General features: G+C 39.2%; 1 protein-coding gene across 1 annotated transcript; it reads left to right on the top strand.

Moving 5' to 3' along the window:
- Positions 1-1,430: 1,430 nt before the first annotated feature.
- atp1a1b (ATPase Na+/K+ transporting subunit alpha 1b) lies at positions 1,431-16,209 on the top strand. The gene is made up of 22 exons (XM_072686150.1): positions 1,431-1,557; positions 6,582-6,695; positions 7,103-7,162; positions 7,312-7,515; positions 7,626-7,739; positions 8,307-8,441; positions 9,290-9,407; positions 9,542-9,810; positions 10,221-10,529; positions 10,959-11,093; positions 11,460-11,655; positions 12,304-12,479; positions 12,563-12,699; positions 13,569-13,719; positions 13,919-14,087; positions 14,166-14,320; positions 14,407-14,530; positions 15,079-15,224; positions 15,317-15,447; positions 15,557-15,658; positions 15,782-15,873; positions 15,973-16,209. The coding sequence occupies exons 1-22, from the start codon at positions 1,546-1,548 to the stop codon at positions 15,999-16,001; spliced, it is 3,078 nt and encodes a 1,025-aa protein (XP_072542251.1). The 5' UTR covers positions 1,431-1,545; the 3' UTR covers positions 16,002-16,209.
- The last annotated feature ends 1,008 nt before the right edge of the window (positions 16,210-17,217 follow it).

Genomic DNA, 17,217 nt, shown 5'->3' with positions numbered 1-17,217 from the left:
TCGAAAGAATCAGTAAGGAGCCAAAAGTGGTTCTTTAAAGAATGCCACACTGACAAGTACTTTAGGGAGCTGAGAAACACTTCTTGGCACCTTTATTTTTTCGAGCATAGATGGTGTGAAAAGCTGTTTCCGTACAGGTATCCAGTCTGACAGACCTGTTCTCCCAGTCTGAATAAGGCCTCCCTGTTATCTGAAGGCTGTGTCTGCAGCACGCCACAACACTCTTGGTTTCCCAACAGAAGCCTTGAGAAGATAAAAGCACCGGACAATGCAATGTTGTCCAAGCTGACACGCCTGTGAAAGGTGTGCTTTCAACTGCATCAGCACATAGATAATAAGTGTGGACAGTAAGTACGTATTCTAGCTCATGTTTGGACAGGAGGTGAAAATACACTGGACTGCAGGCTGGAAAGGACTTTTGATAATGTGGGCTCACTGGGAGGAATCTAGTTTAAGGAAATGTATGACAGCCTGGAAGCTGAGGATATGAGAAATAGCAAAAAAGACTTGCAAACTTGCAAAATCACTGTTACACTAGCACTGCTTTATCCAATATTACACCTTCTGAGTCCGTGTTTTTTAGATTGTGAGGGGATTAGCATGCTTTATTGATTCAGAGATCAGAAGGCAACTGAAAAGCAAACTTAACTAACACTGAAAGCAAACAAAAAGGCTTGTCTCCAGCTGTCTTCTAGGCCGCTGAAGGCTGACAGCATACGAAAATGACTTTGATTCTGCCATGGTCTGTCAATGCAAATAATTTGCAGGCGATAAACTTACCCGCTGACCTCAGTTGTCTTGTTTGCGATCTAAAAAGTCAAACTCTTAAGCAAAAAAGGTGTAATAGGTACCTAAACACATGGCCTAAACACTGAACGAGCCCAAAAGCAAGAGTGAAGAGTGAAGTACATGTTTATGATAAATTTAATAGAATTCATACACTATGAACCAAACATCAGTTTGTAAATTCAGCTCCTTTTATTACTAAAGCAGGCATTCAAATATGCTCACAGTTAAATAAAATCCTCTCTCCGTTGAAAAAGCACGTCCAGTAGATGGACGCTGGATAACCCCAACATTGGGCTGTGGAGCAGTAGAATGGGCCTCCATCCAGTACCTCTGGGATTTGCTGGATTAGTGGCAAATGGTTGAATGCAATCAAATTCTCACTGCAATGTTCCATAGCACTATTCTAAATCTCTGCAGCTATATCTCTTAATCTCTCTCGTTAGAAGAGGATCTCAGTATATGGCAAATTACATAAATCCACCCTTCACCCCTAGAGCAGGCATCACGTTAAGCTTCCAGCTGCCACCCAGCGATGGTCGCGGCCGCTCGGGACTGGAAAGGCCACGCCCCTCCTCCTGCGTTACCATGGCAAAGGGAGCGCACGTCACCGCAGCTTTACTCTATATAAGTTGTGAGTATGTTGTGAAGGAGGCTCGCACGCTGGTCCAGCTCGGAGAGACTGCAGGAGAGACCGTACACTGAACTAGCCCGGACTGCAGCGTGTGAGGAGGGGGCTTCTCCGGTTTACAAGGAAAAATGGGACGCGGAGTGAGTAAAACTATGTGGCTAACTGAAGCTTTCTTAAACAAAAACACGGTGCGAAGAAAAGCAAAGAAAGAAAGTGTGCGGTGGGTCGTTATAGCGAGGGTGTTGAACACCTTTAGCTAGCTAGTGCTAGCCAAGTATCTAAGCCACGGTCGGTAGCTATAGCTAACTTGAGAGTGATGCGGTTTAGAGAGTGATTAGAGTGATTAAACCCACTCAGACTGGGGATGGAGCTGAAGGAGAAGGAGAATTAGGGGTTGTTGGAGTTTCTGAAGCAGAAGAAAGCCCGTGTTGTTTTTCTTCAAACAGGAGCGAACTGACGCAAACCTCTCAACCGACAACTTGACCGTTTTCTTAGTGGAAGCGAGTTCACGTCCTCCAGAGAGAGACACTTCTACTCATTCAGCAGCATTAGTTAGATAAAACACTGTTTATTAGCTCAAATACTGTTTATAAGCTTAAATAGAGCAAAAAAACAACAACATGTAGCTACATGATTGCATATTGCATATTAGCTAGCAAATAACTCAGCCTGTCCATAAAGTGGATGTGGAGTGAGGCAGGTCCTGAGCAAACTCTGGGAATATGTGCATATCTAGGAGATCGTGGGCACCTAAACATGGAGTTGAGAAAGACCTGAGGAGATTTGAAGAGGTTCATTCTGAAGTTCAGGAATGAAAAAAGTTTGAGAAGAGTAGAGAAGATTAGAAGAGCTGCTAACAGCTGACATCTAATACAAAACACACGTCTTCTCCTGTAAAACTCACTACCAACGATGTAAATCATGAAAAGGTTATTTGATAATTGTATAAAATCATAAAAAGTTTGGAACATAACTTCTAATATGGGTTTTGTTGATATGATCTGTTGTTGTTGTTGATGATAATTTATTCATTTTCCTCCCTGAAAGAGTTTGATTGAATAGATCTAGACGTCTAGCTTACTGTACACTTGTGTAAGTCGCTCTGGATAAGAGCGTCTGCTAAATGCCTTAAATGTAAATGTAAATGTACATCGAACGCCAACAAACAGACTTCAGTACAGTAAACATGCCCACAGCTGCCTCCTGTTTACACCCTGTGTACAGTCTCCTCATTCTACACGCGGTGTGATCAGTTTCAATGAGCACAGCCCTGCTTTCTCTCTCTTTATCTCTGCCTTTATAAATGATTGATCAAGTTTTTTGATTCCATAAACACGCCGAAAAATGAGGGGTGTATAATTTAGCTGTCTATTCGGCTGCCTGTAGGAATGGTTTTATCACCCATGGCAACCGAATTACCTCTCAGCGTGAGAGAGGGTTGCTGCTTGAGTGCTCAAATAAGTTCCGTCCTGTTTGGGAACACACACACACCAAGTACCTTTTATTTCACCCCCCAAGGCATTTTTGTGGCCACTGTGTAATAGTGGAGTGTGTGTGTGTGTGTGTGTGTATGTGATGCCTATCACAGAGGCTCGCTGCAGTGTACAGGTTGTTGTTGCTGTAGTTGTACCTCCTTTATAATCCTGTTTGGAACATACCATGCTCTGTATATCATAGCTGAATACATGATCCACCTCCGTGCACCAATATAGAGGCTGGACATTTGAGAGCCTTCACCAGACCACCTGAGAACGTCTCAGTTCCTGAAGAAGACATATTGGATGAATGCGAAAAGTTTTCCAACTCCCAACCTTCCCAACCTCCAAACTCTGATCCCATTCTTATGTTTGGTTATTCTGGTTGCACACGATTTGTACTGACAAATCGTTCGTACTTTCAATGAAGTCTTTAAATGACGTTTGTGGTTTTTACTTTGCAACATGTTGGGGATCCCTGAAGCAATATCTGGAAATGGGAATCTGGATATCTGGTGGCAATAACACACACTGATACAATAGCCATGCTCTATTAAGACACGTACAAATTCAGTTGAATTAAATTCAGTTTTATTGGCATTATACTAATACAGGGTTGTACAATACAACCAAACACTGTTAGGCTCCAGTTTCCAGTGCAGAATAGTTAGGACCTGATAAAATAGTGCAAAGACAATAGACAAAACATGTGACAGGGTGCACAGACAATATGTATAATAAATACAAAAATATATAAATACAAATGTGCATGAAGGCTGGGATGTTTGAACATTATACACCTTTATTAGTAAGATGTAACACAGGATTATGGTTATATATACAGGGTTAAAATAATACTTACACCTAATATTTGGGTAAATGACAGTTAACAGGTTGTATCTTGACCAGATGCTTTTGGTAGCCTTCAACAAGCTTTGGCTGAATTCTGGTTGGATGTTTGATCACTCATCTTAGAGAATTGCTAGAGATGAGTTAAATTTGTTGGTTTTTGGTTGTTGGTCCACATGTTTTTCTTTGGGTTGAGGTCAGGACTTTGGGAAAGACACTTCAAAAGCTTAATGTTAGCCTGCTTTATCCATTTCACAATCTGCACCTTTGATGTGTGGTTGGGGTCATTGTCCTGTTGGGACACCCAGCTGTCTCCATGTTTCTGCCATCAGACTGCTTTTTAAGCAAGACACAATACAGAGAAACCATTAAGAACAGAGGTCATTCACGTATCGGCGCTGTCCAATGCAAAACATATATCTCCAAAATGGCAACTTTACAGGAAGAGGGAAAAAAAACCTTCTTAATGTTCAATGGAAGTCAATGTAAAAGCTTTTAATCCAAGTAATAAGAGAAATTCTATTGCTCTATACATCCAGAATTCTTCAGTGTACAGAGCAGCTACAGGGTTAAAAAAAACAACAACAACAACAGTCTAAAACGGAGATACATGTTTTTCAGTGGACTGCAGCCATATACTGCAAAAACAGCCAGTTTAATTCTAAGGAATAATGAAACACAAATTGTCATGTAAACATAATTTCTGGGTGCAAAAACCCACACAAATCTATAGGTGGACCTCAATGAAAAAAATACATTTGCTCGCTATGAGAGCATCTGCCAAACAATAAATGTTACTAAATCTAAAATCAGGAATAAGACTTTTGACTAGTTGTCAACTTGATGTCAGTCAGTGTAACTAATTATCTACAGACATTAAGTAAACGAGAAGAAGCTAATGGAAACCGGTTCTTAGATTTGTTGTTGTAGTGCAAGCACAGAATTCATGGTTTCCAGGACACCCGTAACCCCCTCCGGCACACCTTCATGTCAAGCACAGAGTTGGTAGAAAAAAAAAACCCAACAACAAAAGCCTCATCCCCAAAGCAATAAAGGCTGTGAACTCTGGCTGAACAGACAGTTGAATAAAACATGAGAGTTAGGCCCTTCAGAGGTGCTTTATCCGCTCTGTTTGGAACTCCGTAGCCCTCCCTCGCTGGTGTTTAGAGAGAGAGCTCAGCGATGATCAGCCTTTAATGTATGCTGATGTTCTGCTCTGTCCTCCTGGGACAAATAACAGAAAGATTAATGACAAGAGAGAGATGACATTTATGTCCAGAGGGTTGTGCTGCTGCTTGCACTCATTTGTTTCACTTGGAGGGACGGCAGGTCAACATGGTGGTTGCACATGCTCTTAGTAAAGACATAACACAGACTACAGAGTAAATGTGCGACAGAACCTGTGTTATGAGGCCAACTTTTCACATGTGGCAGCTCATGCTAAGAGTTACACTTTTCCTTAGTAGAAGGTAAAATAGGTTCACATTTGTGACATTTGTGTTATATGGGTTTGATTTTGCACAACCATTTCCCAACCTCTCTTTATCCCTTAGAATTAAACCGTCTGTTTTTGTTACTGTGCCTTTAAAGCCCTATTTGGATGGGATTAGTTTTACATGGGAGGTGGGGTAATGTAATTTTACTACATCTATAGTATGTATGACCGCTTTGCATGTGATAAGAAATCTCTGCATAAATAACTGAGATGGGAGTGGCTACACGATTTACACGCTCCAAAAAAATGATAATTACTATGGTGATCTTATAACCCATTTATAACCCACTGGCGAACCAGACGCTTTACTTCTCTAAGGGGTCCTTTCGGCTTGTCTTCTGGATTTCAGTGTTGTACGTTGTACAACACCTGAGGTTTACCACAGGCTTGAGCGATCTAAGGCACGATGAAACAGAATGCCTCCTCGAGCACCTCCATACTTGAGCACTGAAAACTCATTTTCCACAGGATATGACAGAATATTTGCCTACATGTTGATTTGCACAGGATTAATATAAAATGAGAATTATTATGGCTTGTTTAACAGAAAGTAAACTTCCTAGCATCAGCTCACTAGTGTTAGCCTACTAGTGCCTACTTTTTGTTCTCAAAACAGCTTAAATTTCATAAAATGCATTTTAGTCCATGTTCAAATGATTACATCACATAGGCTTCATGCTGCAAACCCCCGACTCCACCACAATCTGAGAGGGCTGTTGTAGAAAACTGGATGTTCATGAAATCAGTTTGGTGCAATTTTTTCTTTGTGACATTGCTGGAAATCGTCATTAAAAGATGGGTAAATATGTGGCTATAAAAGGATGCACATGGTCTGACACACTAAAATGTATGCGCTTAAGTATAATGCTATGTCATTTAAGTGATGACTGATTATTAACAGAAGTTAAATGTGTGCCAAGAAAACTTGGAGAGTTGTCACAAGGCAGGTATGGTCCATGGATCTGACCCTACCATCTCTGTGCACTTATTTTCCCCTGTTAGACTAAACCCTCATCCAGTGACATTTATCAAATATTTTCAGTTCTGATTACTGAACTGCTTTTCTACGTTGCTTTGTTTCCAAGTGTGTTCCCATCGGTTGTAGCAGCATATATTGAACTAAATAGCAGGACAGGAGGGTTACACACATTTTTAGTAAAGACCCTCTATGTGCTGCAAAAAATATATTATTCAATCTTCTCGTTATATGTGGCTGTTCATGCACTCTTCTAGGTTCAGAAAAGTTTGGAATACTGTCACACATGGGCGTATCATTCACAGCCAGTTCTCAATAAGTAACAGATCGTCCCAAGCAATGTTTTAAGTGGTGTGCATTCTTTCGCAGGGGGGACGTGATCAATATGAGCTGGCAGCGACGTCGGAGCAAGGCGGGAAGAAAAAGAACAAAAACAAAAAGAAGGAAAAGGACATGGATGAGCTGAAAAAGGAAGTGGATTTGGTAAGCATGTTAGCTTTTCAGTTTTGGTAATGCTGGTACATTTGACAATCCTTGCCATTTTGACACCGCAGCAGCAGCTCTTACATTGTGTGGACATTTATCTTTATATTAACTTGCATATATATATATATATATATATATATATATATATATATATATATTTTTTTTTTTTTTTTTTTTTTTTTTTTTTTTTTTTGCATATATATATTTTGTATATATATATATAACTGTATTAAAAACTAATTTTTTGGACAGTTAAGAGGTGTAACATGGTAATTATAACTTAAATAAATGCAAATAATTAAATACATGAATTTCCCCTTTTTTAATCCCTGTTGCCATAAAGTTAGCACCTGAAGTTGAACTTTTGAATTTGTTTTTGTTGATTTTATTTTTATTTTATAAAGGATGATCACAAGCTGAGCCTAGATGAGCTTCATCGTAAATATGGTACAGACCTGAACAGGGTAAGTCAATGTTTTGTGTCTGTGTGTGGCATACACACTATTATTTAGCTTATTATCATAGACTTTCTTTAATAATTATTTAATTTCAGTATTATTGTGTTTTCTTTTGTTTAAAATGAATGAATTATATTTTTGCATACGCCTCCCAGGGTCTTACATCTGCCCGTGCGCAGGAGATCCTTGCCCGTGATGGTCCAAATGCCCTCACTCCTCCTCCTACCACACCAGAGTGGGTAAAGTTCTGTAAGCAGATGTTTGGAGGCTTCTCCATGCTGCTGTGGACTGGTGCGGTCCTCTGCTTTCTTGCATATGGTATTCAGGCTGCAATGGAAGATGAGCCTGCGAATGATAACGTGAGCACAAAATGCTGAGAGAACTGAACTTTTTTACAGTTTTAGTCTGTTAATCTTTTGCCTGTTTAATATTTTTGATGATATATTGCCTTATTCTTTCTGCAATGCAGCTGTATTTGGGAGTTGTGTTATCTGCTGTCGTCATCATCACTGGTTGCTTCTCATACTACCAAGAGGCCAAGAGCTCAAAAATTATGGACTCGTTCAAAAACTTGGTGCCACAGGTAAATCTGTCTTTATAATTCTGTAACAGTTAATAAACCTTTAAAAAGTATAGCATTTGCTAAAAAGGATCTGGTTATTTAATGCTAAAGAAAAAAAATTGGTTTTGAATCAGATTATGCATTTACATGATTTAATAACTAATGGCATTATTGAGGTACTGAAAAAAAGGTTCTTTGAGTAGAGAAATTCTTTTTGGTGCTATATCGAACCTTTGAATGGTCAAAGAACCCTTTTTCGGTTCCACGGTAAACCCTTTTGGCTTACTGTCCAACATCTACGAGAGATTTTCCTTGTATTTGAATGATATATTTAGTCAAAACACTAATTTAGCATTTAACTGAGATGGGTTTGCCCGGAGAATTAAACCCTGCAGCGAAGGGTTGTAGAAGTACTATTGGCTTGGACTGTAATATAGCCATTATAACTATCCTAAATAGCATTCACATCTATTCTACAGAGTTATATGATGCACTGCACCAGTAATGTTCTTTATGGTACTGGAGTGCACTGAAGTAGTTCAGATAGAAATTTGATTTCTGGATTATTTTTGTAAACAATCTTCTCAGCAAGCTCTTGTGATCCGTGACGGTGAGAAAAAGCACATTAATGCTGAGGATGTGGTGATGGGAGATCTGGTGGAGGTAAAAGGTGGAGACAGAATTCCTGCAGACCTTCGTATCATTTCGGCACATGGCTGTAAGGTAGGCTCCTTTTAATCATCTGAATAATATGGATTCCACCTTTTTTGTGTATTACATTCCAATAAATACACACATATAGTCGTAGTGTAAAGATTTACAGAATTCATAATTCAGTTTCGTACATAGCAAAGCTGATTCAGCACTGGCAGATTCCCTGTGTAAGATATAGTGGTACCCTGATTTAATGGCCCACATGAAATGGAAAATTAGTAAAAATGTGCCTTATTAATATATCAGTTTTTGGAAATATGAAGAAAAGGTGGACAATGGTTTACTGCTGATGGCATCATTAAAACAACAGTTCATTTACATCCTTGATCCTTATTCTAATCTTAGATATCATTCAAATCCAACTAATACTTTGGATTTTTTTATGGTAGATTAATAGATAGCTATCTGGCCACATGCACAAGCGAAGATATGTAGAATTGACTCTCTGCTATATTCAAAGACACATGAAGCAGTAGAATAGTCCCAGGTGAGACATAACATATTTAGTTTACTATGAAATCTTAAAGTAATATGGAAATTACAGCTTTGAAAAACACTATCAGTGCATTGTATAGGAACAATCGTCTGGTGTTATGCCCCACGGAGGATTAGTGTAGGGATTTATTTTGCTGTATTTTGCTTGATCTTTCACAAAAAGCCTTCAACATTGTGTTGAAACCAATATGTCCAAAGCCATATCTACAAAGACAGCAGTTATATGATAAATACTATGTTTAGCTATGAAAACTGATTTTTTATTTTGCAGAATACCTGACTATTTCCAACAATAAAACAAGTAAATATGTTTTTTAAAAAGTGAAAAATATTTAAAGTTTAAAATTTGGGCTTTCTTTTAGGTGGACAACTCTTCCCTAACTGGAGAATCAGAGCCTCAGACCCGTTCTCCAGATTTCTCTAACGATAACCCTCTGGAGACCAGGAATATTGCTTTCTTCTCTACCAACTGTGTGGAAGGTACTCGGAGCTGTTGGTTATGATTACTGTGATTTTTCTGTATTAAACTAAATCAATAATCAATCAAGCAATATTGCCAGTGGCTAAAACTCAGTAAAAGCAAGCATGATGTGATACTAGTGATTTGTCTTCAGGCACCGCGCGTGGTATTGTCATCAGCACTGGGGATCGCACTGTGATGGGCCGAATTGCCACTCTAGCCTCTGGTCTTGAGGTGGGCCGCACACCCATCTCCATCGAAATTGAACACTTCATCCACATCATCACTGGTGTGGCTGTCTTCCTTGGACTCTCCTTCTTCATCTTGTCCCTTATTTTGGGCTATAGTTGGCTTGAAGCTGTCATCTTCCTCATCGGAATTATTGTTGCCAATGTGCCTGAAGGTCTTCTCGCTACTGTTACGGTAAGTCAAAAAATAAATTGCATTATTTTGGTGTTCACTATAACTGAATATCTGACAGAGGCTAAATGAATCATATTTCTAGGTGAATGACGATTTTTTCAGTTCTCAAAATTATGCATTAGTTATTTTGCCTTTATTTTAACTTTAGACTTTTGACTCTACATATTGGCTTTATTGATTTATCTTACTGATAGTAATAATAATAGTAATAATCATCATATGTTTTTTCTCTCTGGCACCGTTTTCCTCGCCTCAGTCATTAGTTATCTGGACCAAAACTAGCACAAAAAAGTTTAGTTTAAAATAAAAATTTAATTGTCAAGTGAACATTAAACTGTCACATAACATTCAAGTTAATTTTTATTTTTGAGATGATGATATGAGACTTACATCTCTGGGTGTCTCTCCAGGTGTGTCTCACATTGACAGCTAAACGCATGGCCAAGAAGAACTGCCTTGTGAAGAACCTTGAGGCTGTAGAAACCCTGGGCTCCACATCCACCATCTGCTCAGACAAGACCGGGACTCTGACGCAGAACCGCATGACCGTGGCCCATATGTGGTTTGACAACCAAATCCATGAAGCTGACACCACAGAAAACCAGAGTGGAACCACTTTTGACCGCAGCTCAGCCACCTGGGCCTGTCTGGCACGCGTTGCTGGCCTCTGCAATAGAGCTGTATTTTTAGCAGAGCAGACAGAGGTTCCAATACTAAAGGTACTCATCTATGTAAAGCACAGTTATATTATAATATGTAATAGTTCTAGCCTGTAGTGGGTTACTGTTAGCAGTTGTTGTAGGTTGGGTCAGGTAAATTAGGACAGTGTGTCAGTTAAAATTGTATAAGCATAAGTCATAGACCCTTAGTTACAAATATAATATAAAAAAGCATCCCAAAATATCTCAATTGCAGATGCAGGTAGCATATGGTTTTAACTTATTTTTTTAACTTATTTTACTTAATTTGTAGATCTAATTAAAAAATAATGTCTTTAGTAAGGCAGTTGGTTTCACAACTTAAGTTAAATATACTGTTTCAGTTTAAAGAGTCATATATTGGCCAATAAATATTATCTATAATTTGTATTATTTGTACTATAATGTATTTAGTGCAACACTGACTTTCTGACTGATCTTTCCCCACAGAGAGATGTTGCTGGAGATGCCTCTGAGTCGGCTCTGCTCAAGTGTATTGAACTTTGTTGTGGATCTGTGAAAGATATGAGAGACAAATACACAAAAGTTGCAGAAATCCCTTTTAACTCGACTAACAAATATCAGGTAAGTTGAACTGAGAATATTCTAAGAACGACCATTTTTATTCTGGTTTGACTTTCCTCTCAAATTAGCACTAAGCTTATCTCCCTCCCTTCATCACTCTTTGCGTTTCTAGCCTGTCTGTTAGCTGATGTAACAGAGCAAAACTGACTCTCTGCCAAGCATGTTTAGACTCCCAGTGCTGATGCTATTGTGTGATGGGGGAGTTCTAGCTATGGGGTGGGAATTGGAAATGACTAAATGAGCAGTCAGTTTGAATGTTGGTACTATTCTGTAGTACCATTCCGTATAGCTGAGCTGAGAAATGGACTAAATATGAAAATTTGAGATGTTGTTACTCATTCATTTACTTTATTATTGCATGTGTAGCTCTCCGTGCACAAGAACCCAAATGCGGCTTCAGAGTCCAAGTACCTGCTTGTGATGAAAGGAGCACCCGAAAGAATTCTGGACCGCTGTGGCACAATATTGATACAAGGGAAGGAGCAGCCTCTGGACGATGAGATGAAAGATGCCTTCCAAAATGCTTACTTGGAGCTGGGAGGACTTGGAGAGAGAGTCTTGGGTAAGAGAAAAATTAGAATAAATGGAGTTTAATTAAAGGGCCCATGTAATAGCGATTTTCCTAATTTATCTCCTTTCTTTGAAATTGAGTAGTGTGATCAAAAATGTAAACATAAACCACTATGTGGAAACTAAGCTACAAAAACAGCCCATTTTGAATTAATTATGGTTATAATTACATATTACATAACATATTTACATATACACTCCATTTTAGCCTGCAGCTGTTTAGCCTGCTTTTACATGCTGAAGTTTTAAACTGCTTTTTGAATGTACTTTATCATGGGGCAGCCAGTTAGAACCAAGGTCATTTACTTATTAAAACATTAACATTAAACAACCACATTGACCATTTATGACGGGCACAGATGGAATTTGGCTTCTGCATTTATTCCATCCGTGCAGCGAACACACACATACACACCAGTAAAACACACACAGTGGACAGTGAGCACACCGGAGCGGTGGGCAGAAATTGAAGGCGAACCCTGCCATTATATCAATCGCTTTTAATTTGATATTTTAGTACATAAACACAACCATCTATTTATTATCAGAGTGTAAAGGTTTATCAAATATGACCTCTTTAGAACATGTTTGGATTGGCTTATTATTCCAGGTGTAGTAATAGAGATGTTTTTGTCACCAGGATTCTGCCACTTCTACCTTCCTGATGAACAGTTTCCAGAGGGCTTCCAATTTGACACAGATGATGTTAACTTCCCCACTGAGAACCTGTGCTTTGTTGGTCTTATGTCCATGATTGATCCACCTCGTGCCGCTGTACCAGATGCTGTAGGCAAATGCAGGAGTGCTGGGATTAAGGTATAGCCAAACTGACTTGTCATCTTTAAAGCAGTTCCTTAATGCTACATTTTTATTCCACTTTATTATTTACATGTTTTCAGGTTATTATGGTCACTGGTGACCACCCAATCACTGCGAAGGCCATTGCTAAAGGTGTTGGGATTATCTCTGAGGGCAATGAGACTGTTGAAGACATTGCTGCACGCTTGAATATTCCTGTTAATGAAGTCAATCCAAGGTATGACTGTCCATTTTAATGCACCATCTTGGGGATTCAAAGTCTACTGGGCTCAGAATAAAGAGTAAATCCAGCAAAACACATCAGTCTGTGCATGAATTCCAGACTGGTAGGAGCACTGCAGCATACGGATAACCTTAACTTTTAGTGAGAATGCCTAAGTAAATGGACGTCACTTTATACAGTAGTGTTCAGAAGTTTGGAATTGCTTCTTAAAACATTGTAATCAGTGTTTTTGACTATATGAGGCAAAAAAGTATAATATGTTAGTCCTGTTCAACTTGATTAGTACAGTCCTAGAAAGGAAGAAATGCTTGTGTCAAAAGGCATAAGAGATTTTGAAAAAACTGAGAAATGTCAATAACATTGGGAAATAAATAATATAAAATAATAATAATTAACTGCTTGTCTGAGAAATCTTGCCAATAGAATATGACCCTTTGGAGCAGATGAAGATAAATGTATTGACACTATGCTTAATGCTAGATGTGGCCTAGAAGGGTATAAAGCCAGTGGAACTGTGTTCTCCATTTAATACTTTTGGATTGAGTTGGGGGTTGAGGATGAGGTGGGGTGTTGATCACCCAACATCCTAAACTCCGCAACACTCTTGTTGCAGAATGCAATCAAATCTCCACAGCAATGCTCCAAAATCTAATAGAAAGCCTTACATGGACAGTAAAGACAGGTATTTCAACAAAAGCAGGATAGACTCTTTTAATACCCTTAATTCTAGAAGGACCAATGAATGAGCACAGGTCCCTATACCTTTTTTGTCTATATAGTGTTTTTTAGGGCTTACACAGCAAAGTATTCAGTAGCCTATATGCTGTACAGTCACTTGAAGCAGTTGCCGTCCTCTTTTTCAGGGATGCTAAGGCATGTGTTATCCATGGTGGGGATCTTAAAGACCTTAGTCCAGAGCAGCTAGATGACATCCTAAAACATCACACTGAAATCGTGTTTGCCAGAACCTCACCTCAGCAAAAACTGATCATTGTTGAGGGATGTCAGCGTCAGGTAAACACTTTATATTCACATATCCAGTTTAGATGTGCTTTTACCTCTGCACAATCTTACCAAGCATTAAGACTCTTGAGCTTTCTTTGGCTTTCTTCTCAAGTAACCTGGTGCTTAATCATATGTAGTAAACATAATAATCAATAGCTATTTAACACAGGATTTGACTTCTGATCTTATGTTTTACTCTGCACCACAGGGAGCCATTGTGGCTGTTACGGGAGATGGCGTGAATGATTCTCCGGCCCTGAAGAAGGCCGACATTGGGGTTGCTATGGGCATAGCGGGATCTGACGTTTCCAAACAGGCTGCTGACATGATCCTTCTTGATGACAACTTTGCATCTATTGTGACTGGTGTAGAAGAAGGTACACAAAGTACATAATTTTTTTTAGCATCCATTATGTATATGTCTTATATTCATACTAAGGTTGCCCTCTGTTCAGGCCGGCTGATCTTTGACAACCTGAAGAAGTCTATTGCCTACACTCTGACCAGCAACATACCTGAGATCACACCTTTCCTTTTCTTCATCATCGCCAATATCCCACTGCCGCTTGGAACTGTCACCATTCTGTGTATTGACCTTGGAACAGACATGGTCCGTATAAAGCCTCTGAACATTGCCTTTTTTTGACGATACACTTGAAATTGAGAGGCCAGCTAAGACTGTGTTTTTTGATTAAGGTTCCAGCTATTTCCCTGGCCTATGAAGCTGCTGAGAGTGACATCATGAAAAGGCAACCCAGAAACCCCAAAACAGACAAACTGGTGAATGAGAGGCTCATCAGTATTGCGTATGGTCAAATAGGTAAGGATGTGAGGTCTTGTGCTTTGATGCGTTACATCTTTTTGGTTTAACTTGCTGAATAAGAGGTCATAACTTGCTTTCAAGTGACATATAAAGCTTTAAAGCAGTGCTTCTCTAATCAGAGACCACATTTTTGCTTGAGCAGAAACAGCCTGTCCCAAAGTTCACACGTGTGGATTTGTGTACTAGAATGTGTGGTAAACATTCAAGTGTGTCCCATTTGTCAAATGTGCAAAATTACAGTGCACAATAAATGGACACTAAACGCACCCTTGTCTGAATACAGATGGCATACTACTGAAGGGTAGATGTACATAATGATGGTAGTCACCTTTTTGGGTTCTATAAAAAAAACTATTTCCAATTAATGCAAAAAGAATTCTTTAACCTGACAAAAGAACCAATATATCAAAGTCAGTTACCACTTGGCAATCTTCATTCAGTCCTTAGCTGAAGAGGATCCCTTGCACAGAATTGCAACATTGCAAGGCACACCGAAATTAGGATATTTGTTCATATATGTTAATTTCTTGCACATTGCTCTCTAGGCATGATCCAGGCTCTGGCTGGTTTCTTCACATACTTTGTCATCCTGGCTGAAAATGGGTTCCTTCCATCAAGACTACTTGGCATTCGTGTGTTCTGGGATGATAAATATATGAATGACCTTGAGGACAGCTATGGGCAACAGTGGGTGAGTTTATCTCCGTTTGACTCAGGGTGGAGGTTAAAGTCATCTGTGTCAGGATATGGTATTCAGGTATTTTTCTTTTTGCTCGTTCTCAGACATATGAACAGAGAAAGATTGTGGAGTTCACCTGCCACACAGCCTTCTTCACCAGCATAGTGGTGGTGCAGTGGGCTGACCTGATTATCTGCAAGACCCGGAGGAATTCTGTCTTCCAGCAGGGAATGAAGTGAGCATTGTAGAATAAACAGGAAACTAAACTGGAGAATGTCAAGAAAGCTTAGAGTGTATTTGTCGGTTTTAGTTGTCAGGCTGAAATCTCTGTCTGTTTCCTTCAGAAATAAAATCCTTATATTTGGACTGTTTGAGGAAACAGCTCTTGCAGCCTTCTTGTCATACTGCCCAGGGATGGATGTTGCTCTGAGGATGTATCCACTCAAGTAAGCTGATTGATTCTTGATTAGATGGAGGAGTTCAGTAGATGTGTTATATATAGTGTTATACGTTTGAGATGTAATTACAAGTCTTTTTGCTTGATGTTTAATTATTTTGTCCTCTCATAGACCCAACTGGTGGTTCTGCGCTTTCCCGTACTCCCTCCTCATCTTCATCTATGATGAAATCAGAAAGCTCATCCTCAGACGCAATCCTGGAGGTAAGTGCACTACCTCTTATTCCATAACGTGTGAACATGTAGAGTCAGTGTAGAAACCAAGTCATGGTAAATGTATTCTTTTACTTCTCTCATTTTAAGGTTGGGTGGAGAGAGAGACATACTACTAGAACACCGTGTCAACACATTTGGGTCTTTTTTGTTTAGTGCTCTGATAGTTCTGCTGCTTTCGGTTTTAATATCTGTACAAATTAAATGTTTTTATATAGGAAAACTGAACTGATGGCAACGTGGCATGTCGTTATTCTTAAACTGAATCGGTTTTATACATGTTCTTAACTATATAATCTGAATAAACTCTGTCTAAGTTTGGTCCTACTCCTTTCATCTAATCTACTTTGTGGTCCCATGTCTCTTATTAGTCTACAGCTATGGAGGCATCCTGTAATGCCTTCTTGTAGAATATTCACATTTAGTGGCTAATGATCTACAGCCGAGTGGAGCAGAGAAAGGAAGAAAGAGGTAGGCATGGATACCACCCAGCACCTCTAAACTATTTCATTCGCAGTGGGGAAAGTCTTTGTTTGAACTTAAGGTATTCTCTAATGGATGTGTGTGAACGTTCCATGACGTCACTCAGTTTGACTCGAGTTCCTTTCATTGGCTTCATTCATTCATTCATACAATCACTGATGCTTAAGCACCATTTGAATGCAAAGCTGCTGAGTTGGTCAGTTTTTTTTTCTTTTTGGAGAAAAACAAAAGGGGACTGGACTTCCCAGCAAAAAGACTATTTAAGAAATTCTTCCAGTGCATTTCCAGTCAATTATGATTTTATATCGTCAGTATTAAATGGCAAGAAACCCAAGTGTTGAGTAAACAATCCAGCAACTTAAATCAGTAAATGTGCTAGGGAGGACAGAGGGAATATATTGAGAGGCATAATGAAGGGAAGAGGAAAGCTAAAGCCTTTCGTTCAAGAGACTCTGTGATTTAATTGAGTCGCCCCTCCAAACCAGCACCAATTACTCAGCCAGCAGACTCAACTTATTTGAATTTCTAATGCCTCATGCCTCATTAGAATGTGTGCTAATGGGTGGGAAACGGTCTTATTTAAGTGTCAAGCTCTAGGTTTCGATTGATTGTTTCTTTTTCCTGAAATGAGCCCATCAAAATGTTATACCACCATCTAAAGTTGTGTTTTCTAAGAAGTGCATAAACAAAAAAAAAGAAAACTTTGTTACGAGTGCTTCTTTGTTGCTGTTGGACTCGTTGACTTTTTTTTTTTTTTTTTTTTTTTCCAGTGTGTGGGCCAAAGCGCGCTATGCTGCCTTTGTGCTAATAAAGAGTTGAGGCCCCAGCTCAAGCCCTCGTCCTGGTCAGAGG

Source organism: Salminus brasiliensis, chromosome 8 (genome assembly GCF_030463535.1).
Source record: "Salminus brasiliensis chromosome 8, fSalBra1.hap2, whole genome shotgun sequence".
Lineage (NCBI taxonomy): Eukaryota > Metazoa > Chordata > Actinopteri > Characiformes > Bryconidae > Salminus > Salminus brasiliensis.
This window is presented reverse-complemented; position numbering and strand designations above follow the sequence as displayed.